The sequence below is a fragment of the Panulirus ornatus genome, chromosome 41 (genome assembly GCF_036320965.1).
Source record: "Panulirus ornatus isolate Po-2019 chromosome 41, ASM3632096v1, whole genome shotgun sequence".
Classification (NCBI taxonomy): domain Eukaryota; kingdom Metazoa; phylum Arthropoda; class Malacostraca; order Decapoda; family Palinuridae; genus Panulirus; species Panulirus ornatus.
Genome location: NC_092264.1, coordinates 19,557,612 through 19,581,566, shown reverse-complemented (window position 1 = coordinate 19,581,566; position 23,955 = coordinate 19,557,612). Strand labels below are relative to the sequence as shown.

The 23,955-nt window shown below is 40.6% G+C and overlaps 1 protein-coding gene across 14 annotated transcripts in view; it reads right to left on the bottom strand.

Moving 5' to 3' along the window:
* LOC139761747 (chloride channel protein 2-like) overlaps positions 1 to 23,955 on the bottom strand; it is a 618,856-nt gene that overhangs the window by 263,513 nt on the left and 331,388 nt on the right. For 13 of the 14 annotated variants that reach the window (XM_071686178.1, XM_071686169.1, XM_071686168.1 and 10 more), the window contains 4 exons: positions 19,825 to 20,077; positions 14,218 to 14,335; positions 3,121 to 3,156; positions 2,431 to 2,594 (listed from right to left, as the gene is read on the bottom strand). In XM_071686178.1, coding sequence (XP_071542279.1) covers positions 2,431 to 2,594; positions 3,121 to 3,156; positions 14,218 to 14,335; positions 19,825 to 20,077 — 571 coding nt within the window. The remainder of the gene's footprint in view (positions 1 to 2,430; positions 2,595 to 3,120; positions 3,157 to 14,217; positions 14,336 to 19,824; positions 20,078 to 23,955) is intronic. The other variant, XM_071686171.1, reaches the window with a different exon arrangement.

Genomic DNA, 23,955 nt, shown 5'->3' with positions numbered 1-23,955 from the left:
GGTGAGTGATTTTGTAATTTTTTTTAAGTTGTGTAACTTGTGGGAAGAGGTTTAAGTGATATTTCTTTCCATGTCCATGTGGGATGTGCTATTTGCTGGCTTGGTTGGACACACTGGTGAAGTGTGAGGCAGCATGATTTAGGGAGGAGAAATCACCTATGCTGATGTTTTGGAGCTGTATTTCCATGTATTGTGTTAAGGCTGGCCAATTTGCTTTCCTCTAGTTTGTGCAAGTCTCTCTGATGATTGTATGGATTGGGTTGGTGTTATTAGGATGGGTAGGTGTTATTAGGAGTGTTATTAGGATGGGCAGGTGTTATTAGGAGTGTTATAGGATGGGCTGGTGGTCAGAGGATGGTTATTATAGTGTGTTCCAGGCAGTGTGTGTGTGTAGGGTTGGTCAGCATAAGGTGATGTCTGGTAAGGCTGATTGCTGGAAGTGGTGGCTTGGGAGTCTGGTTGACTATTCATGCGCACTGAGGATACTGAGATGTTGCAGTTAGTTTATGAGTAGTTCACACGGGATCTTGTGTGTGAGTGCTAGGCCAAGAGGTATGGAGGGCACTGAAACCTTCATACAGAGAAGTGCTGGGTACAATGGTCAGGCTTTGTAAGTGGTGAGTAAATCTGGAGGGGCGATGGAGGAGAGCGATATGTGGGTGTTGATTATGTGATAGTCAGAATTGTGAAGATTTACTCTTATGTACTGTCTTTCTATGATGTTGTCACTGTCTGTCTGTGCACTGCTTTGTGGCTACAGTGCTGATGGAGAATGGTATGATTTAGTGGATGAGTGTCATGAGTGCTCCTCCTTGTCCTCATTGTCAGTCTTCCTTTACACTTGTGTATTTGTAGAAAGGAGGGAGAAAGGATTCTGATGTGAGTTTGGTCTCTTGGAAGGGGAAACGTGGATGCTGTATTCTTGCTTAAGTATTTCTGTGTGTTTGTTTATGATGGTATAAGCACTGTGTTGCATAATATTTAGTTTTTTGCAAGGGTTCTGTGGTGAAGTGGGGTTTGTTTGTGAAGAGTGAGAATGAGCATTTTATGCTGTTATCTGTTGCATGCTCTAATGGGGGTGAAGGGATTTTAGAAGACATTTTTTGAGTGGCTGCTGCATGTCTAATGCTCTGAGTAGTCTTTCATTATTGACAGTAAAATACAATGAAGGTAATAACACTGAGTGCAATATGAGTTTCTGATGGCGTAGTCTTTTAGTAATGGGTGTTTAGCACTATAGGGAGAGGTATACAGGTGGTCAAGGTTAGGGTTAATGTCACCAGCTTGCACTATTAGATGGGAGATGATGCTAAGGCTGTCATATCCCAGCAGTGAAAAAATAAGGTATGAATGTATAAAATGTTTGGTATGACTCATGGTCTGGCACAGCAGTAAGGGAGAGCTTAAGGCTGTGCTCTGCATGGGAGCACAGTTCTTTGTTTCCTTTGGAAGAGGAAGTACTGCACTGGGTGTAATCCCTCAGAGGAAGGAAGACATCTACAGAGGATAATTGCAAACATCCTAGGTCCAATGCAGCTGGGCTTGCCCATCTGTAGTGTGGCCGAGATGAATTTTGTGGGCATATTCAGGGTTCCTAAGAAAAGGGTATGGTAGCAGAGGGATTCATATAAAATCTATTATACACTGGAACATATATAGGAGCAAAATTCTGTTTGCCTCCCATGCATGCCCATGTGGTGAAGTGACTGAGAGAAAATTTTGTTGGTATATTCAAAGCTCCTAAAGAAAGGTTTGGTAACAAAAGAACTTCAAAAAATATGAAGAATTGAAAAAATAGATTTTGAAATGAAAAGTCAGTCAAGTCCATTACTGTATAGTGCCACACAATCCACTTTTATCCTAAGGACACAAATTTCATATTTCTGGCTGATTCCATGGGGAGTCAAAAGCAGCCCTCTGCAACAGCTATCAAATGAGGACACAAATCTACTAATGCTCATATAAAAAGGCCTTTGTATCATATTTTAGAATGGTTGGTCAGAACTGGTCATGCTCGAACAACTGAATCCTTGTAACTTGAACGCTTATACAGTGGGGACAATGACTTTCTTGTCTCACCTCAAATACATTTTTTTTCTGTTTATAAATTATCTTCAATACTGATTCTGGTTTAAAAATAGCATATCACTATGAGTGAATAAGTGGTCTAGAGATTTAGGGACTCTTAAGATGGTCTCTTCTAACTCTGACTATCAGGTAAATATCACATTTATGGAATCATGAAGTGCATCTTATCAAAAGGAATATAGTGATGTAATGCGGGAGACAGCGATAAAGCAAAATAAAAATAATAGAAAAAAATAATAAATTCAGCTATATACAGTGATGTAATAAATTCTGATAAGTAACATATAGTGAGTAACTGTTTCTGCAGTACACAAAACAGTATGATCAAACTATACAACATACCTCCACCAACTCCTGCAACTATTGCTAAACCGGCTGAAGGCAATGGGGAAGCTTTTCGTTTTCTTTCCTCAGCAATGTCAAGAAGCCTTTGTTTTGTCTTCCTTCTCTCCTCTTCTCTCTGCTTCTCTTCTGTTTCCTTCTGTAGCTGCTCTGCTTCAAGAGCTCTATCAAGTTCCAAAACAAAAGTATTAGAACTCTCAAAACTATGGCTGAATGACAATCAAGGATTATTTCCATATTCATGATATTCTATTTGACTATCTTTACTACAAAATCTCTATGAGTTTATTCTATCAACCATCAATCTCTTATAAGATAAACAAATAATGATAATAGAAAACAGACACTGTACTTAGCCATGCTCTAAACCCTAAGCCAGAAGAAGCAAGTTTAATCATAAAAAGAAGTTTTAAGGCACTCAAATTGTTATTGTATAGAAACAAGAAAAACAGTTCTAAAACACCTAATCAATCATTAATGTCTTAATTCTGAAATGTTAAGGATAAGAATGTCTTGTGCCCTTCATGCAAGACAATTACTGTATGAAGAATCATGCACAAATAAAAATATTATGGTGCATATCATAAGCATCTAATCTATATACTTCTATCTTTACACAATATGTAATAATTTACAGTTGTAAAATTATGTCTACATTGATATGACAAGGGGCCATTTGTATCCACCTACCCACATAATGTATTTCGTCTCCGGACCACTGGAAGTCTAATGATCAAGTGAAGTAAATATCAGTTATCTGAGATTCATACGGCAAGAAACCTAAAACTAATTTGGATTACAAGTCAAAAAGTGAACAATATTACTTGTATCCACAATACATGACTCATATGATTATAACAATTCAGTGGTATTAGCTTATGCTTGATATCCATCAACCTAGCCTATAGATCTAAATGTGGATAAATGTGAATGCACATATATCATATGAAAATCATTTGATTACAACAGTATAGTATCATTTGGTTAATCTAGAAGTACTGCTACAGCCAATTTTTTTCTTTTTCAGAAAGGAGTCAATAGCATAAAGTGCACATTTTGTGGATATTTCAAGTTTCCTCAAAGGTGTAGCATATTATATATATATATTTTATATATATATATATATATATATATATATATATATATATATATATATATATATGTACCGGGATTGACGTGCTGTCAGTGGATTGAATCAGGGCATGTGAAGCGTCTGGGGTAAACCATGGAAAGCTGTGTAAGTATGTATATTTGCGTGTGTGGACGTGTATGTATATACATGTGTATGGGGGTGGGTTGGGCCACTTCTTTCGTCTGTTTCCTTGCGCTACCTCGCAAATGCGGGAGACAGCAAAAAAAAAAAAAAAATACATATATATATTTTTTTTTTCAAACTTCGCCATTTCCCGCATTAGTGAGGTAGCGTTAAGAACAGAGAACTGGGCCTTTGAGGGAATACCCTCACCTGGCCCCCTTCTCTGTTCCTTCTTTAGGAAAATTAAAAAAATAATGAGAGGGGAGGATTTCCAGCCCCCCGCTCCCTCCCCTTTTAGTCGCCTTCTACAACACACAGGGAATACGTGGGAAGTATTCTTTCTCCCCATCCATATATATATATATATATATATATATATATATATATATGGTGTGGGAGGAACGTTGTTAGAAGCAGTGAAAAGTTTTTATCGAGGATGTAAGGCATGTGTACGTGTAGGAAGAGAGGAAAGTGATTGGTTCTCAGTGAATGTAGGTTTGCGGCAGGGGTGTGTGATGTCTCCATGGTTGTTTAATTTGTTTATGGATGGGGTTGTTAGGGAAGTGAATGCAAGAGTTTTGGAAAGAGGGGCAAGTATGAAGTCTGTTGGGGATGAGAGAGCTTGGGAAGTGAGTCAGTTGTTGTTCGCTGATGATACAGCGCTGGTGGCTGATTCATGTGAGAAACTGCAGAAGCTGGTGACTGAGTTTGGTAAAGTGTGTGGAAGAAGAAAGTCAAGAGTAAATGTGAATAAGAGCAAGGTTATTAGGTACAGTAGGGTTGAGGGTCAAGTCAATTGGGAGGTGAGTTTGAACGGAGAAAAACTGGAGGAAGTGAAGTGTTTTAGATATCTGGGAGTGGATCTGGCAGCGGATGGAACCATGGAAGCGGAAGTGGATCATAGGGTGGGGGAGGGGGCGAAAATTCTGGGGGCCTTGAAGAATGTGTGGAAGTCGAGAACATTATCTCGGAAAGCAAAAATGGGTATGTTTGAAGGAATAGTGGTTCCAACAATGTTGTATGGTTGCGAGGCGTGGGCTATGGATAGAGTTGTGCGCAGGAGGATGGATGTGCTGGAAATGAGATGTTTGAGGACAATGTGTGGTGTGAGGTGGTTTGATCGAGTGAGTAACGTAAGGGTAAGAGAGATGTGTGGAAATAAAAAGAGCGTGGTTGAGAGAGCAGAAGAGGGTGTTTTGAAGTGGTTTGGGAACATGGAGAGGATGAGTGAGGAAAGATTGACCAAGAGGATATATGTGTCGGAGGTGGAGGGAGCAAGGAGAAGAGGGAGACCAAATTGGAGGTGGAAAGATGGAGTGAAAAAGATTTTGTGTGATCGGGGCCTGAACATGCAGGAGGGTGAAAGGAGGGCAAGGAATAGAGTGAATTGGAGCGATGTGGTATACCGGGGTTGACGTGCTGTCAGTGGATTGAATCAAGGCATGTGAAGCGTCTGGGGTAAACCATGGAAAGCTGTGTAGGTATGTATATTTGCGTGTGTGGACGTATGTATATACATGTGTATGGGGGGGGTTGGGCCATTTCTTTCGTCTGTTTCCTTGCGCTACCTTGCAAACGCGGGAGACAGCGACAAAGTATAAAAAAAAAAAAAAAAAATATATATCCTGTATGTGGATAGGGAGCTGTAGTTTCAGTGCATTACACACGACAGCTGGAGGCTGAGTGTGAATGAAAGTGGCCTTTTTGTCTGTTTTCCTGGTGCTGTCTCGCTGAAGCAGGGGATAGCGATGCTGTTTTCCTGTGGGGAGGGGTAGCGACAGGAGTGGATAAAGGCAAGCAAGTATGAATATGTATATGTGTATGTATGTAATATCTGCATATGTGGATGTAATGTATGTATATGTGCATATGTGGGCATTTATGTATGTGTGTGTATATGAGTGGATGGGCCATTCTTTGTCTGTTTTCTGGTACTATCTCACTGATGTGGGAAACAGCAATTATGTATAATATTAATATATATGATATATATAAATGTATATATAACATGTGTATTCAATTCCTTGTGCTGTTCTATAAAGACTGCAACTTCCCTTCCCATACTGGTCCAGGATTCTCTTCTATAGAGCTCCTACAATGTTCAGAGAGCCAGCTGTGTCGACTAGGTGAGACCAGAGAACAAGAAGGGCAATAATGTGTGAAAGGGGTGAGTGCAGGACAATTCGGCAGTATGCATTCAGTGTCTTGCGTGTGGATGTTCAAACTTGATAATGAAGAGCCTTGTGATAAACTGAGTCAAGGCTTGTAACACACGGGAGATAGGAGCTGCCCAGAAGGCAGATGAGAAAGCATAATTCATAAATGCTTATGATAGGTAGTTTCAGAAAGATGTATATCTATCAAAATGGAAAATCAAAACTGCATGGAAGCAGCAGTTGTTTAATACTTGAGTCATTATAATGTCTTGTCAGTGTTGTATTTTTGTGGGAAGAGTAAGTGAGAGTAAAAATGCATGAAATGTAAAACAGATGTAAGGTCTTTATTTCTGATTGAGGGTTGATAGTTGATTTGGCTGGGAGGGGATAATGCATTTACAAAGAACTAGGTATACTGTATATATATATTATACATACCTATATACCCCATTGCCGCCACCCCCCATGCCAGCGAGGCAGCGCAAGGAAACAGACAAAAGAATGGCCCAACCCACCCACATACACATGTATATACATACACGTCCACACACGCACATATACATACCTATACATTTCAGTGTATACATACATATACATATATACACATGTACATATTCATACTTGCTGCCTTCATCCATTCCCATTGCTACCCCTCCACACATGAAATAGCATCAACCCCCAGCGAGGTAGTGCTAGGAAAAGACAAAAAAGGCTACATTCTTTCACACTCAGTCTCTAGCTGTCATGTGTAATGCACCAAAACCACAGCTCCTTTTCCACATCCAGGCCCCTCAAAAATTTCCTTGGTTTACCCCAGATGCTTCCCATGCCCTGGTTCAATCCATAGACACCATATCGACCCCAAGATACTATCTTGCATTCACCTCCCTAACAACCCCATCTATAAACAAATCAAACAACCATGGAGACATCACGCACCCCTGCCGCAAACTGACACTCGCTGGGAACCAATCACTTTCCTCTCTTCCTACTCATGTACATGCCTTATATCACTGGTAAAAACTTTTCACTGCTTCTAGCAACTTACCTCACATCCTCCCGCACTATATACTCTTACAACCTTCCACAAAGCATCTCTATCCACCCTATCATATGCCTTCTCCAGATCCATAAATGCTACATACAAATCCATCTGTTTTTCTAAGTATTTCTCACATACATTCTTCAAAGCGAACACCTGATCCACACATCCTCTATCACTTCTGAAACTATACTGCTCTTGCCCAATCTGATGCCTTTACCCTCTCAATCAATACCCTGCCATATAATTTCAAAGGAATACTCAACAAACTTAAACCTCTGAAATTTGAACATTCACCTTTATCCCCTTTGCCTTTCTAGAATGGCACTATGCCTGCATTCCGCCAATCCTCAGGCACTTCACCATGAACCATACATACAATAAATATCTTTACCCCCCAGTCAACAACACAGTCACCCCCTTTTTTGATAAATTCCACTGCATTACCATCCAAACCCGCTGCCTTGCCAGCTTTCATCTTCTTCAAAGCTTTCACTACCTCTTCTCTGTTTACCAAACCATTCTTCCTGACCCTCTCACTTCACACACCACCTCGACCAAAACACTCTATATCTGCCACTCTATCATCAAAGACATACATATAAATACATATACACATACATGCACATACATAGAGATATTTTGAAGGTTTGATGAATGTGTTAGATGACAGAGTGGCAGATATAGAGCGTTTTGGTCGAGGTGGTGTGCGAAGTGAGAGGGTTAGGGAGAATGATTTGGTAAGCAGATAAAAGGTAGTAAAAGCTTTGCAGAAGATAAAAGCTGGCAAGGCAGCGGGTTTGGATGGTATTGCAGTGGAATATATCAAAAAAGGGGGTGACTGTGTTGTTGACTGGTTGGTAAGGATATCTAATGTACGTATGACACGTGGTGAGGTGCCTGAGGATTGGCAGAATGCATGCATAGTGCCATTGTACAAAAGCAAAGGGGATAAAGGTGAGTGCTCAAATTACAGAGGTATAAGCTTGTTGAGTATTCCTGGGAAATTATATGGGAGGTTATTGACTGAGAGGGTGAAGGCATGTACAGAGCATCAGATTGGGGAAGAGCAGTGTGGTTTCAGAAGTGGTAGAAGATGTGTGGATCAGGTGTTTGCTTTGAAGAATGTATGTGAGAAATACTTAGAAAAGCAAATGGAATTGTATGCAGCATTTATGGATCTGGAGAAGGAATATGATAGAGTTTATAGAGATGCTCTGTGGAAGGTATTAAGAATATATGGTGTGGGAGGCAAGTTGTTAGAAGCAGAGAAAAGTTTTTATCGAGAATGTAAGACATGTGTACAAGTAGGAAGAGAGGAAAGTGATTGGTTCTGTGAATGTTGGTTTGCGGCAGGGGTGCATGATGTCTCCATGGCTGTTTAATTTGTTTATGGATGGAGTTGTAAGGGAGGTGAATGCAAGAGTTTTGGAGAGAGGGGCAAGTATGCAGTCTGTTGTGGAGGAGAGAGCTTGGGAAGTGAGTCAGTTGTTGTTTGCTGATGAGGGTGGATGTGTTGAAAATGAGATGTTTGAGGACAATATGTGGTGTGAGGTGGTTTGATCGAGTAAGTAATGAAAGGGTAAGAGAGATGTGTGGTTATAAAAAGAATGTGGTTGGGAGAGCAGAAGAGGGAAATTGTTTGGTCACGTGTAGAGAATGAGTGAGGAAAGATTGACAAAGAGGATATATGTGTCAGAGGTAGAGGGAGCGAGGAGAAGTGGGAGACCAAATTGGAGGTGGAAAGATGGAGTGAAAAAGATTTTGAGCGATCGGGGCCTGAACATACAGGAGGGTGAAAGGCGTGCAAGGAATAGAGTGAATTGAAATGATGTGGTATACTGGGGTCGACGTGCTGTCAGTGGATTGAGCCATTGCATGTGAAGCATCTGGGGTAAACCATGGAAAGTTTTGTGGGGCCTGGATGTGGAGGGGGAGCTGTGGTTTCGGTGCATTATACATGACAGGTAGAGACTGAGTGTGAACGAATGTGGCCTTTGTTGTCTTTTCCCAGTGCTACCTCTCGCGCATGCGGGGGGGGGGGTTGTTATTTCATGTGTGGAGGGGTAATGATGGGAATGAATAAAGGCAGGAAGTATGAATTCTGTACATGTGTATATATGTATATGTCTGTATATATATATATATATATATATATATATATATATATATATATATATATATATATATATATACAGCGACAAAGTAAAATAAAAAATAATAAATATATATATATATATATATATATATATATATATATATATATATATATATATATATATATATATATATATATATATTCATATATATATATATATTTTTTTTGCTTTGTTGTTGTCTCCCGCGTTTGCGAGGTAGCGCAAGGAAACAGACAAAAGAAATGGCCCAACCCACCCCCATACACATGTATATACATACGTCCACACACGCAAATATACATACCTACACAGCTTTCCATGGTTTACCCCAGACGCTTCATATGCCCTGATTCAATCCACTGACAGCACGTCAACCCCGGTATACCACATCGATCCAATTCACTCTATTCCTTGCCCTCCTTTCACCCTCCTGCATGTTCAGGCCCCGATCACACAAAATCTTTTTCACTACCTCTTTCCATCTCCAATTTGGTCTCCCACTTCTCCTCATTCCCTCCACCTCCGACACATATATCCTCTCGGTCAATCTTTCCTCACTCATTCTCTCCATGTGACCAAATCATTTCAAAACACCCTCTTCTGCTCTCTCAACCATGCTCTTTTTATTTCCACACATCTCTCTTACCCTTACGTTACTTACTCAATCAAACCACCTCACACCACACATTGTCCTCAAACATCTCATTTCCAGCACATCCAACCTCCTGCGCACAACTCTATCCATAGCCCATGCCTCGCAACCATACAACATTGTTGGAACCACTATTCCTTCAAACATACCCATTTTTGCTTTCCGAGATAATGTTCTTGACTTCCACACATTCTTCAAGGCTCCCAGGATTTTCGCCCCCTCCCCCACCCTATGATCCACTTCCGCTTCCATGGTTCCATCCGCTGCCAGATCCACTCCCAAATATCTAAAACACTTTACTTCCTCCAGTTTTTCTCCATTCAAACTTACCTCCCAATTGACTTGACCCTCAACCCTACTGTACCTAATATATATATATATATATATATATATATATATATATATATATATATATATATATATATATATATTTTTTTTTTTTTTTTTTCAAACTATTCGCCATTTCCCGCGTTAGCGAGGTAGCGTTAAGAACAGAGAACTGGGCCACTGAGGGAATATCCTCACCTGGCCCCCTTCTCTGTTCCTTATTTTGGAAAATTAAAAAAAAAAATTGAGAGGGGAGGATTTCCAGCCCCCCGCTCCCTCCCCTTTTAGTCGCCTTCTACGACACGCAGGGAATACGTGGGAAGTATTCTTTCTCCCCTTTCCCCAGGGATGATATATATATATATATATATATATATATATATATATATATATATATATATATATATATATATCTTTTTATCGAGGATGTAAGGCATGTGTACGTGTAGGAAGAGAGGAAAGTGATTGGTTCTCAGTGAATGTAGGTTTGCGGCAGGGGTGTGTGATGTCTCCATGGTTGTTTAATTTGTTTATGGATGGGGTTGTAAGGGAGGTAAATGCAAGAGTCCTGGAAAGAGGGGCAAGTATGAAGTCTGTTGGGGATGAGAGAGCTTGGGAAGTGAGTCAGTTGTTGTTCGCTGATGATACAGCGCTGGTGGCTGATTCATGTGAGAAACTGCAGAAGCTGGTGACTGAGTTTGGTAAAGTGTGTGGAAGAAGAAAGTTAAGAGTAAATGTGAATAAGAGCAAGGTTATTAGGTACAGTAGGGTTGAGGGTCAAGTCAATTGGGAGGTGAGTTTGAATGGAGAAAAACTGGAGGAAGTGAAGTGTTTTAGATATCTGGGAGTGGATCTGTCAGCGGATGGAACCATGGAAGCGGAAGTGGATCATAGGGTGGGGGAGGGGGCGAAAATTTTGGGAGCCTTGAAAAATGTGTGGAAGTCGAGAACATTATCTCAGAAAGCAAAAATGGGTATGTTTGAGGGAATAGTGGTTCCAACAATGTTGTATGGTTGCGAGGCGTGGGCTATGGATAGAGATGTGCGCAGGAGGATGGATGTGCTGGAAATGAGATGTTTGAGGACAATGTGTGGTGTGAGGTGGTTTGATCGAGTAAGTAACGTAAGGGTAAGAGAGATGTGTGGAAATAAAAAGAGCGTGGTTGAGAGAGCAGAAGAGGGTGTTTTGAAATGGTTTGGGCACATGGAGAGAATGAGTGAGGAGAGATTGACCAAGAGGATATATGTGTCGGAGGTGGAGAGAACGAGGAGAAGAGGGAGACCAAATTGGAGGTGGAAAGATGGAGTGAAAAAGATTTTGTGTGATCGGGGCCTGAACATGCAGGAGGGTGAAAGGAGGGCAAGAAATAGAGTGAATTGGAGTCATGTGGTATACAGGGGTTGACGTGCTGTCAGTGGATTGAAGCTAGGCATGTGAAGCGTCTGGGGTAAACCATGGAAAGCTGTGTAGGTATGTATATTTGCGTGTGTGGACGTGTGTATGTACATGTGTATGGGGGGGGGTTGGGCCATTTCTTTCGTCTGTTTCCTTGCGCTACCTCGCAAACGCGGGAGACAGCGACAAAGTATAAAAAAAAAAAAAAAAAATATATCTTTCTTTCTTCTTTCATACTATTCGCCATTTCCCGCATTAGCGAGGTAGCGTTGAGAACAGAGGACTGGGCCCTTGAGGGAATATCCTCACCTGGGCCCCTTCTCTGTTCCCTCTTTTGGAAAAAAAAAAAAGTGAGAGGGGAGGATTTCCAGCCCCCCGCTCCCTCCCCTTTTAGTCGCCTTCTACGACACGCAGGGAATACGTGGGAAGTATTCTTTCTCATATATATATATATATATATATCTCTTCTTTCTTTCATACTATTCGCCATTTCCCGCATTAGCGAGGTAGCGTTAAGAACAGAGGACTTGGCCTTAGAGGGAATATCCTCACCTGGCCCCCTTCTCTGTTCCTTCTTTTGGAAAATTAAAAAAAATTGAGAGGGGAGGATTTCCAGCCCCCCGCTCCCTCCCCTTTTAGTCGCCTTCTACGACACGCAGGGAATACGTGGGAAGTATTCTTTCTCCCCTATCCCCAGGGAAAATATATATATATATATAAATATATATATATTTATCCCTTGGGATAGGGGAGAAAGAATACTTCCCACGTATTCCCTGCGTGTCGTAGAAGGCGACTAAAAGGGAAGAGAGCGGGGGGCTGGAAATCCTCCCCTCTCAATTTTTTTTTAATTTTCCAAAAGAAGGAACAGAGAAGGGGGCCAGGTGAGGATATTTCCTCAATGGCCCAGTCCTCTGTTCTTAACGCTACCTCGCTAACGCGGGAAATGGCGAATAGTTTGAAAAAAAAAAAAAATAAATAAATATATATATATATATATATATATATATATATATATATATATATATATATATATATATATATATATATATATTGAAATGTATAGGTATGTATATGTGCATGTGTGGACGTGTAAGTATATACATGTGTATGTGGGTGGGTTGGGCCATTCTTTTGTCTGTTTCCTTGCACTACCTTGCTAATGCGGGAGACAGCGACAAAGTATAATGAAAAAAACATATAGATATATACACAAGTACATTTTCATACTTGCTCAACTTTATCCATTCCTGGCACCACCCCATCCCAAAGGAACAGCATCGCCACTCCCTGCATCAACAAGGTAGTGCCAAGAAACATACCAAGAAAGGCCACATATGCTCACATCCATTCTCTAGCTGTCATGTGTAATGCACCGCAACCACTGTTCCCAATCCACATCCAGGCCCCACAAACCCTTCCGTGGTTTACCCCAGAAGTTTCACATGTCCTGGCTCAGTCCACTGACAGCACATTGATCCTAGCACACCACATCATTCCAATCCACTCTATTCCATACTCACCTTTTACCCTCCTGCATGTTCAGACCCCATTCATTCAAAATCTTTCTTACTCAGTCCTTCCATCTCCAATTACATCTCCTTGTTTCCTCCACTTCTGATGCATATATCTTCTTTGTCAATGTTTCCTCACTCATTCTTTCCATATGTGGCCTTTTTTGTCTGTTTTCCTGGCACTACCTCGCCATATACATACATATGCATATGCATACACATACATATACATATATACACATGTAAATATTCATACCTGTTTGCCTTCATACATTCCTGGCACTACCCCACCCAACAGGAAACAGCATCTCTATCCCCTGCTTCAGTGAGGTAGCCCCAGGAAAACACACAAAAAAGGCCACATTCGTTCACACTCAGTCTCTAGCTGTCATGTGTAATGCACCAAAACCACAGCTCCCTATCCACATCCAGGCTCCACAAACCTTTCCATGGTTTACCCCAGACATTTCACATCCCCTGGTTCAGTCTATTGGCAGCACGTTGATCCCAGTATACCACATCGTTCCAATTCACTCTATTCCTTGCACGTCTCTCATTCTCCTGTATGTTCAGGCCCTGATCACTAAAAATGTTTTTCACTCCATCCTTCCACCTCCAATTTGGTCTCCTGTTTCTCCTTGTTCCCTCCACCTTTGACATATATCCTCTATGTCAATCTTTCCTCACTCATTCTCTCCATATGTCCAAACCATTTCAACAGACCCTCTTATGCTCTCTCAACCACACTCTTTATATTTCCACACATCTCTCTTACCCTTTCATTTCGTACTTGATCAAACCACCTCACATCACACAATGTCCTCAAACATTTTGTTGCAATAATGTGCAACATCAGCTATTGTGGGAAAGAGAGACTGAATGACAGCCATTTTCAAGGTAACAGAATGATAAAACCAGTCATAACAAAATGTGAGCTAAATATATTTAATTCTATTATCTATGAAAAACATAAATTGTGTATAGTTCTATATCATTTAAGAACTGTAAATGAACTGCCATCTAAAGCTGAATGTAAAACAATACACATTACAGTAAGTGGAATACATTATTACTGCCCCAAAATGAGACATTATATCAAAGTCATAAAGTAGCATAATAATGCCCTACATCATAAATGTTGTCAATGAATTTCTGTCATTTTTCATAAGACTTATTTCTTAAGAAAAAATCATCCTGTGCAACAAAAATACCTCAAGTAATAAAGGAGAATCAAACCTTTAAAAATACACCCTACTCTTATCTGAATAACATACTAATTATCATACTTTCATCGTGAAGCACCTTACTTTTGAGCAGCATTTTTCCACTTGTTAATCACTTTCAAACGACGATCTTTTCCAAGATGTTCCTCTAACATTGAGATCAGCTCTGATCTTTGTATTGAGCCAAGAAGGATCATGGAATCTGTAACATCAGATTAAGTACTATTAAGTGAATAATTTCAATCATGTCTAAAAGCAAAGAATAACAAATAATTTTATAAAGTGACTGTATATTTGTAAATAACAAATCATCTTTGTGGTATAAGGCATAATTCATTTCAGATTAGGTTGTCTGAATGTGTATGTGGATGTAACAAAAATTAGAAGAAAGGAGAGATGGGTAGTATGATTGAGGAAAGAAACCTGGATGTTCTGGCTCTGACTGAAATGAAGCTCAAGTGTAAAAGGGACGAGTGGTTTGGGAAAGTCTTGGGAGTAAAGTCATGGGTTGGTGAGGGGACAAGAGCTAAGGAAGGAGTTGCACTACTCCTGAAGCAGGCGTTGTGGGAGTATGTGATAAAGTGTAAGAAAATAAATTCTAGATTGATGTCGGTAAAACTGAAAGTGGATGGATAGAGATGGGTGATGATTACTGGTGCTCATGCACCTGGTCATGAGAAGAAAGATCATGAGAGGCAAGTGTTCTGGGATCAGCTGATTGTGTTGGCAGTTCTGATGCATGAGACCAAGTTATAGTGATGGGTGATTTAAATGCGAAGGTGAGTAATGTGGCACTTCAGGGTATATTTGGTGTACATGGGGTATTCAGTGTTGTGAATGGAAATGGTGTAGAGCTTGTGGATTTGTGTGCTGAAAAAAGACTGGTGATTAGGAACACCTGGTTTAGAAAGAGAGATATACATAAGTATACATATATGAGTAGGAGAGATGGTCAAAGGGCATTACTGGATTCTGTGTTAAATGATGGGCATGTAAAAGAGAGACTTTTGAATGTTAATGTGCTGAGAGGGGCAGCTGGAGGGATGTGGAGGTGAAGGTGAAAATTTGTAGAGGTGTTCAAAAAAGAAGAGAGAATGTTGGGAAGAAGAGAGTGGTGAGAGTAAGTGCGCTTGGAAAGGAGACTTGTGCGAGGAAGTACCAGGAGAGATTGAGTGTAGAATGGCAACAGGAGAGAGCAAATGATGTGAGGGGAGTGGGTAAGGAATGGGATGCATTTAGGGAAGCAATGATGGCTAGTGCAAAAGATGCATGTGGCACAAGAAAGGTGGGAGGTGGGCAGATTAGAAGGGGAAGTGAGTGGTTGGATGAAGAAGTAAAGTTGTTAATGAAAGAGAAAAGAGAAGCATTAGGATGATACTTGCAAGGAAGGAGAGCAAATGACTGTGAGATGCATAAAAGAAAATTGCAGGAGGTCATGAGATAGGAGCAAGGGTTGGAAAAGAGGGCAAATGAGAGTTCGGGTGAGAGAGTATCATTAAACTTTAGGGTGAATAAAAAGATGTTTTGGAAGGAGGTAAATAACGTGAGTAAGACAAGAGAACAAATGGGAACATCAGTAAAGGGGGCAAGTGGGGAAGTAATTACAGGTGGTAATGAATTGAGTGGTCAGACTACAGAGGCATAAGTTTGTTGAGCATTCCTGGGAAATTAAATGGGAGGGTATTGACTGAGAGGGTGAAGGCATGTACAGAGCATCAGATTGGGGAAGAGCAGTGTGGTTTCAGAGGTGGTAGAGGATGTGTGGATCAGGTGTTTGCTTTGAAGTATCAGCGTGAGAGATACTTAGAAAAACTGATGGATTTGTATGTAGCATTCATGGATCTGGAGAAGGCATATGATAGGGTCAATAGAGATGTTTTGTGAAAGGTCTTAAGAGTATATGGTGAGGGAGGTAAGATGCTAGAAGCAGTGAAAAGTTTTTACCAAAGACGTAAGGCATATGTACAAGTAGGAAGAGAGGAGAGTGACTGGTTCCCAGTGAAAGTTGGTCTGCAGCAGGGGTGAGTGATGTCACCATGGTTGTTTAATTTGTTTCTGGATGGGGTGGTTAGGGAGGTAAACGCAAGACTTTTGGAGAGAGGGGTGAGTATGCAGTCTGTTGGGGATGAGAGGCCCTGAGAGGTGAGTCAGTTGTTGTTTGCCGACGACACAGCTCCAGTGGCTGATTTAGTGAGAAACTGCAGAAGTTGATAATTGAGTCTGGAAAAGTGTGTGAACAGAGAAAGTTGAGAGTAAATGTGAATAAGAGCAAGGTTATTAGGTTCAGTAGGGTTGAGGGAAAAGTTAACTGGGATGTAAGTTTGAATGGAGAAAAATTGGAGGAAGTGAAGTGTTTTAGATATCTGGGAGTGGACTTAGCAGCGAATGAAACCATTGAAGTAGAAGCGAGTCACAGGGTGGGGAAGGGGGTGAAGGTTCTGGGAGCAATGAAGAATGTGTGGAAGAAAAGAACGTTGTCTAGGAGTGCAAAATGAGTATGTTTGAAGGGATAGTAGTTCTAACAATATCATATGGCTGTGAAGCATGGGCTACAGATTGGGTTGTATGGAGAAGGGTGGATGTGTTGGAAATGAGATGTTTGAGGACAATATGTGGTGTGAGGAGGTCTGATCGAGTAATTAATAAAAGGGTAAGAGAGATGTGTGGAAATACAAAGAGTGTGGTTGAGAGAGCAGAAGAGGGTGTATTGATATGGTTTGACATATGGACAGAATGAGTGCAGAAAGATTGACAAAGAGGATATATGTGTCAGAGGTGGAGGGAACAAGAAGTGGGAGACCAAAATGGAGGTGGAAGGACGGAGTGAAAAAGATTTTGAGCAATCAGGGCCTGAACATACAGGAGGGTGAGAGGCATGCAAGAAATCAGAGTGAGCTGGAATCATGTAGTATACTGGAGTCAACATGCTGTCAATGGACTGAACCAGGGCATGTGAAATGCCTGGGGTAAACCATGGAAAGGTCTGTGGGGCCTGGATGCGGATAGGGAGCTGTGGTTTTGGTGCATTACAGATGACAGCTAGAGACTGAATGTGAACGAATGTGGCCTTTCTGTCTATTCCTGGTGCTACCTCGCTGAAGGGGGTGGGGGTGTGTGGGGGGAATGTTATTTCCTGTGTGATGGGGTAGCAAGAGGAGTGATTGAAGGCAGCAAGTATGAAGATGTACATGTGTACATATTTATGTGTCTGTGTATGTATATGTATGTATACATTGATATGTACACGTATGTATATGCACGTGTATGGGCGTTTATGCATATACTTGTGTATATGAGTGGCTGGGCTATTCTTTGTCTGTTTCCTTGCGCTACTTCACTGATACGAGAAACAGCAATTAAGTATAATGAATAAATAAATAAATATTATCATACACATTATACCTTGTTGCTGTCTCCTTTGTCAGTGAGGTAGCGTAAGGAAACAGACAAAAGAATGGCCTAACCCACCCACATACACATGTATATACATACACATCCACAAACGCACATATACATACCTATACATTTCAACATATATATATATATATATATATATATATATATATATAAATATTATCCCTGGGGATAGGGGATTAAGAATACTTCCCACGTATTCCCTGCGTGTCGTAGAAGGCGACTAAAAGGGGAGGGAGCGGGGGGCTGGAAATCCTCCCCTCTCGTTTTTTTTTTTTTTTTTCCAAAAGAAGGAACAGGGGGGGCCAGGTGAGGATAGGATATTCCAAAAAAGGCCCAGTCCTCTGTTCTTAACGCTACCTCGCTAACGCGGGAAATGGCAAATAGTTTAAAAGAAAGAAAAAAGATATATATATATATATATATATATATATATATATACATACACAGACATATACATATATACACATGTACATAATTCATACATGCTGCCTTTATTCATTCCCGTCACCACCCTGCCACACATGAAATGACTCCCCCGCACGTGCACGAGGTAGCGCTAGGAAAAGACAACGAAGGCCACATTCATTCACACTCAGTCTCTAGCTGTCATGTATAATGCACCAAAACCACAGCTCCCTTTCCACATCCAGGCCCCACAAAACTTTTCATGCTTTACCCCAGACACTTCACATGCCATGGTTCAATCCACTGACAGCATGCTGACCCCGGTATACCACATTCACTCTATTCCTTGCTCGCCTTTCACCCTCCTGCATGTTCAGGCCCCAATCGCTTAAAATCTTTTTCACTCCATCCTTCCACCTCCAATTTGGTCTCCCACTTCTCCTTGTTCCCTCCACCTCTAACACATATCCTTTTTGTCAATCTTTCCTCACTCATTCTCTCCATGGGTCCAAACCATTTCAATACACCCTCTTCTGCTCTCTCAACCACACTCTTCATTATCACACATCTCTCTTACCCTTTCATTACTTAATCGATCAAACCACCTCACACCACATATTGTCTTCAAACATCTCATTTCCAACAAATCCACCCTCCTCCGCACAACCCTATTTATAGCCCATGCATCGCAACCATACAACATTGTTGGAACTACTATTCCTTCAAACATACCCAATTTTGCTTTCTGAGATAATGTTCTCACCTTCCACACATTTTTCAAAGCTCCCAGAACTTTTGCTCCCTCCCCTACCCTGTGACTCACTTCCGCTTCCGTGGTTCCATCTGCGGCTAAATCCACTCTCAGATATCTAAAACACTTCACTTCCTCTAGTGGAATTTATTAAAAAAGGGGGTGACTGTGGTGTTGACTGGTTGGCGAGAATATTCAATGTATGTATGGTTCATGGTGAAGTGCCTGAGGATTGGCAGAATGCATGCATAGTGCCATTGTACAAAGGCAAAGGGGATAGAGGTGAGTGCTCAATCTACAGAGGTATAAATTTGTTTAGTATTCCTGGGAAATTATATGGGAGGGTGAAGGCATGTACAGAACATCATATTGGGGAGGAGCAGTGTGGTTTCAGAAGTGGTAGAGGATGTGTGGATCAGGTGTTTGCTTTGAAGAAAGGGCGTGAGAAATATTTAGAAAAACAAATGGATTTGTACGTAGCATCTATGGATCTGGAGAAGGTATATGATAGAGTTGATAGAGATGCTCTGTGGAAGGTATTAAGAGTATATGGTGTGGGAGGCAGGTTGCTGGAAGCAGTGAAAAGTTTTTATCTAGGATGTAAGGCATGTGTATGAGTAGGAAGAGAGTAGAGTGATTGGTTCTAAGTGAATGTCGGTTTGCGGCAGGGGTGCATGATGTCTCCATGGTTGTTTAATTTGTTTATGGATGGGTTTTTTGGGAGGTGAATGCAAGAGTTTTGGAGGGAGGGGCAAGTATGCAGTCTGTTGTGGATGAGAGGGCTTGGGAAGTGAGTCAGTAGTCGTTCGCTGATGATACAGCGCTGGTGGCTGATTCATGTGAGAAACTGCAGAAACTGGTGACTGAGTTTGGCAAAATGTGAGAAAGAAGAAAGCTGAAAGTAAATGTGAATAAGAGCAAGGTTATTAAGTACAGTAGGGTTGAGGGACAAGTCAGTTGGGAAGTAAGTTTGAATGGAGCAAATAATAAACAAATAAATATATATATATATATATATATATACATATATATATATATATATATATATATATATATATATATATATATATATATATATATATATATGAGTGTGTGTGTGTGTGTGTAAAATACAGTACCTGGAGAATCAACAAGGGGTAATGATCTAATTTTCTTATTTTCTTTGAGGATATTCTTCAAATGGCGGTATGTGATACCATACCAAATATATTTCACATCCCGCACCATGAAGTCTTCCACATAAATGTTATAGGCACCAGAAGTTGCTGTCAGAATATCAGGAAGGTAAGGCAATTTCTTAATTTGGATGATTGAGTCATATACAGAAGGTTGAAGGAGCTGTGCAATGCCATTAGCAATTAAAACAGCAATCTGAAAAGAATGAAATATAAAGTTATGAAACTAATATAAGAAGTCAAGATATTATTACAAGTAAATGACCCCAAATCCAGTGACCAAAATGTTCCAAAAGCCATCTATTTTGAAGATAACCCCATTGGCTTACAGAAAACCCTTATAGTCGAAGCACTTTCTGGCTATTGGACCTGAAATTACTGGAAAATCAGTTAATCCCTGAAGCAAGCATATGGAATGGATGTTTTAAAGTTGTGACATTTTTTTCAAGGCTTGTCTCTTATACTCTAATCACCAGCAAAATCAGTTTGTTTCATGTAGGAACTCTTTGTGGTACAGGTTGAGCATGCCTATCCTAAATGTCTCCAATATCCAAAACATTTTGAGTGACATGACGTTACACATGGAAAATCAAACATCTGACCTCACTTGCCCATGCTGCGCTCTGACAATCTGTTGGTATCAGTTTGTTACAAACCAGTGACACTGTGAGACCTATGTGCATTACTCACTGTTTTTTGCTTATTCTCTACTCTGTGTGAATAAGTGTAAGAAAATGATTGCTTATCAGTAGCATATGCATTTCCCACATTAGTGATGTAGCATCAAGAACAGAGGATTGAGCTTTAGAGAGAAAATCCTCACTTGGCCCCCTTCTCTGTTCCCTCTTTTGGAAAAGTAAAAGGTTGTGAAACTTTAGCTTTCTGATGGTTCACTGTTACACAAACTTTATTTCATGCACAAAATTATCAAAAATATTGTATACATTACCTTCAGAGTATATGTATAAGTTAATATGAGACATAAATGGATTCTATGTTAGATTCGGTTCCCAACCTCAAGATATCATGAAAAATGTGAAAAACAATGGTATGAAACAAACAGGTCAGAGCTGAGACATACCTCAACATTTTGACCGTTCACCCCTCTTCTCCAGGAGAAACTGATTTTCCAGCATTCAGTGGGACCATATTCCCCAGCAAGTGATGGTCACCCAGTCTGATGCCTTGGCGTGTCACTCTCTGATCAGATAACTTGTCCTACCGCAGACAAACCCAGACCTTGTGTTAATGATGTTCTTAATTCTTTCCTCTACATAAGCTTTCACACTATCACTAAACGGTCGATGTTGAGGTAACTACAGGCAAGTGACAAACAATTCAGTGATGTTGTGAAAGCTTACCTAAAGGAACGGATTAAGATTTGGGTTCATCTGCTGGTTATGTCAGGCTGCAGATATTGCTGTGAACAGGTGGAGGCAGCAGGACGAGCAATCCAATTAGAGAATGTGCCAAGATGCCCTCACTTGCCAGCAACACAGTCCCACCAAATACTGGAATCAGTATCTCCTGAGGAAGACCGTTGAACAGTAAAAACATTGAGGTATGTCTTGCCTCTAAGCCATTTGTTTCCATATCTCCTATTTTCCACATATCTCATGCATATCTTATTTGTTTATTTATTTATTTTGCTTTGTGGCTGTCTCCTGCGTTAGTGAGGTAGCGCAAGGAAACAGACGAAAGAATGGCCCAACCCACCCACATACACATGTATATACATACACATCCACACACGCACATATACATACCTATACATCTTAACGTATACATACATATACACACACAGACATATACATATATACACATGTACATAATTCATACTGTCTGCCTTTATTCATTCCCATTGCCACCTCACCAAACATGCAATAACAACCCCCTCCCCTTCATGTATGTGAGGTAGCGCTAGGAAAAGACAACAAAGGCCCCATTCGTTCACACTCAGTCTCTAGCTGTCATGTAATAATGCACCAAAACCATAGCTCCCTTTCCACATCTAGGCCCCACAGAACTTTCCATGGTTTACCCCAGATGCTTCACATGCCCTGCTTCAATCCATTGACAGCACGTCGACCCCGGTATACCATATCACTCCAATTCACTCTATTCCTTGCACGCCTTTCACCCTCCTGCATGTTTAGGCCCCCGATCACTTAAAATCTTTTTCACTCCATCTTTCCACCTCCAATTTGGTCTCTCACTTCTCCTCGTTCCCTCCATCTCTGACACATATATCCTCTTGGTCAATCTTTCCTCACTCATTCTCTCCATGTGACCAAACCATTTCAAAACACCCTCTTCTGCTCTCTCAACCACACTCTTTTTATTATCACACATCTCTCTTACCCTATTATTACTTACTCAATCAAACCACCTCACACCACATATTGTCCTCAAACATCTCATTTCCAGCACATCCACCCTCCTCCAGCCAACTCTATCTATAGCCCATGCCTCACAACCATATAACATGGTTGGAACCACTATTCCTTCAAACATACCTATTGTTGCTTTCCGAGATAATGTTCTCGACTTCCACACATTCTTCAACGCTTCCAGAATTTTCGCCCCCTCCCCCACCCTATGATTCACTTCTGCTTCCATGGTTCTATCCGCTGCCAAATCCACTCCCAGATATCTAAAACACTTCACTTCCTCCAGTTTTTCTCCTATCCAAGTTACCTCCCAATTGACTTGACCCTCAACCCTACTTTACCTAATAACCTTGCTCTTATTCACATTTACTCTTAGCTTTCTTCTTTCACACACTTTACCAAACTCAGTCACCAGCTTCTGCAGTTTCTCAAACGAATCAGCCACCAGTGCTGTATCATCAGCGAACAACAACTGACTCACTTCCCAAGTTCTCTCATCCACAACAGACTGCATACTTGCCCCTCTTTCCAAAACTCTTGCATTCACCTCCCTAACAACCCCATCCATAAACAAATTAAACAACCATGGAGACATCACACACCCCTGCCACAAACCTACATTCACTGAGAACCAATCACTTTCCTCCCTTCCTACACGTACACATGCCTTACATCCTTGATAAAAACTTTTCACTGCTTCGAACAACTTGCCTCCCACACCATATATTCTTAATACCTTCCACAAAGCTTCTCTATCAACTCTATCATATGCCTTCTCCAGATCCATAAATGCTACATACAAATCCATTTGCTTCTGTAAGTATTTCTCACGTACATTCTTCAAGGCAAACATCTGATCCACACACACACACACACACATATATATATATATATATATATATATATATATATATATATATATATATATATATATATATATATATATTTTTGATTTTCCAAAAGAAGGAACAGAGAAAGGGGCCAGATGAGGATATTCCCTCAAAGGCCAAGTCCTCTATTCTTAACGCTACCTCGCTAATGCAGGAAATGGCGAATAGTATGAAAGAAAGAAAGAAAATATATTTTATTTATCTATTTATTTTGCTTTGTTGCTGTCTCCCGCGTTTGCGAGGTAGCGCAAAAAAACAGATGAAAGAATGGCCCAACTCACCCACATACACATGTATATACATACATGTCCACACACACAAATATACATACTTATACATCTCAACGTATACATAAACGTTGAAGTATTGGGTATGGTATGGGTAAAACTGAAAGTGGATGGAGAGAGATGGGTGATTATTGGTGCATATGCATCTGGGCATGAGAAGAAAGATCATGAGAGGCAAGTGTTTTGGGAGCAGCTGAGTGAGTGTGTTACTAGTTTTGATGCACGAGACCGGGTTATAGTGATGAGTGATTTGAATGCAAAGGTGAGTAATGTGGCAGTTGAGGGAATAATTGGTATACATGGGGTGTTCAGTGTTGTAAATGGAAATGGTGAAGAGCTTGTAGATTTATGTGCTGAAAAAGGATTGGTGATTGGGAATACCTGGTTTAAAAAGAGAGATATACAAAAGTATACGTATGTAAGAAGGAGAGATGGCCAGAGAGCGTTATTGGATTATGTGTTAACTGATAGGTGTGCGAAAGAGAGACTTTTGGATGTTAATGCGCT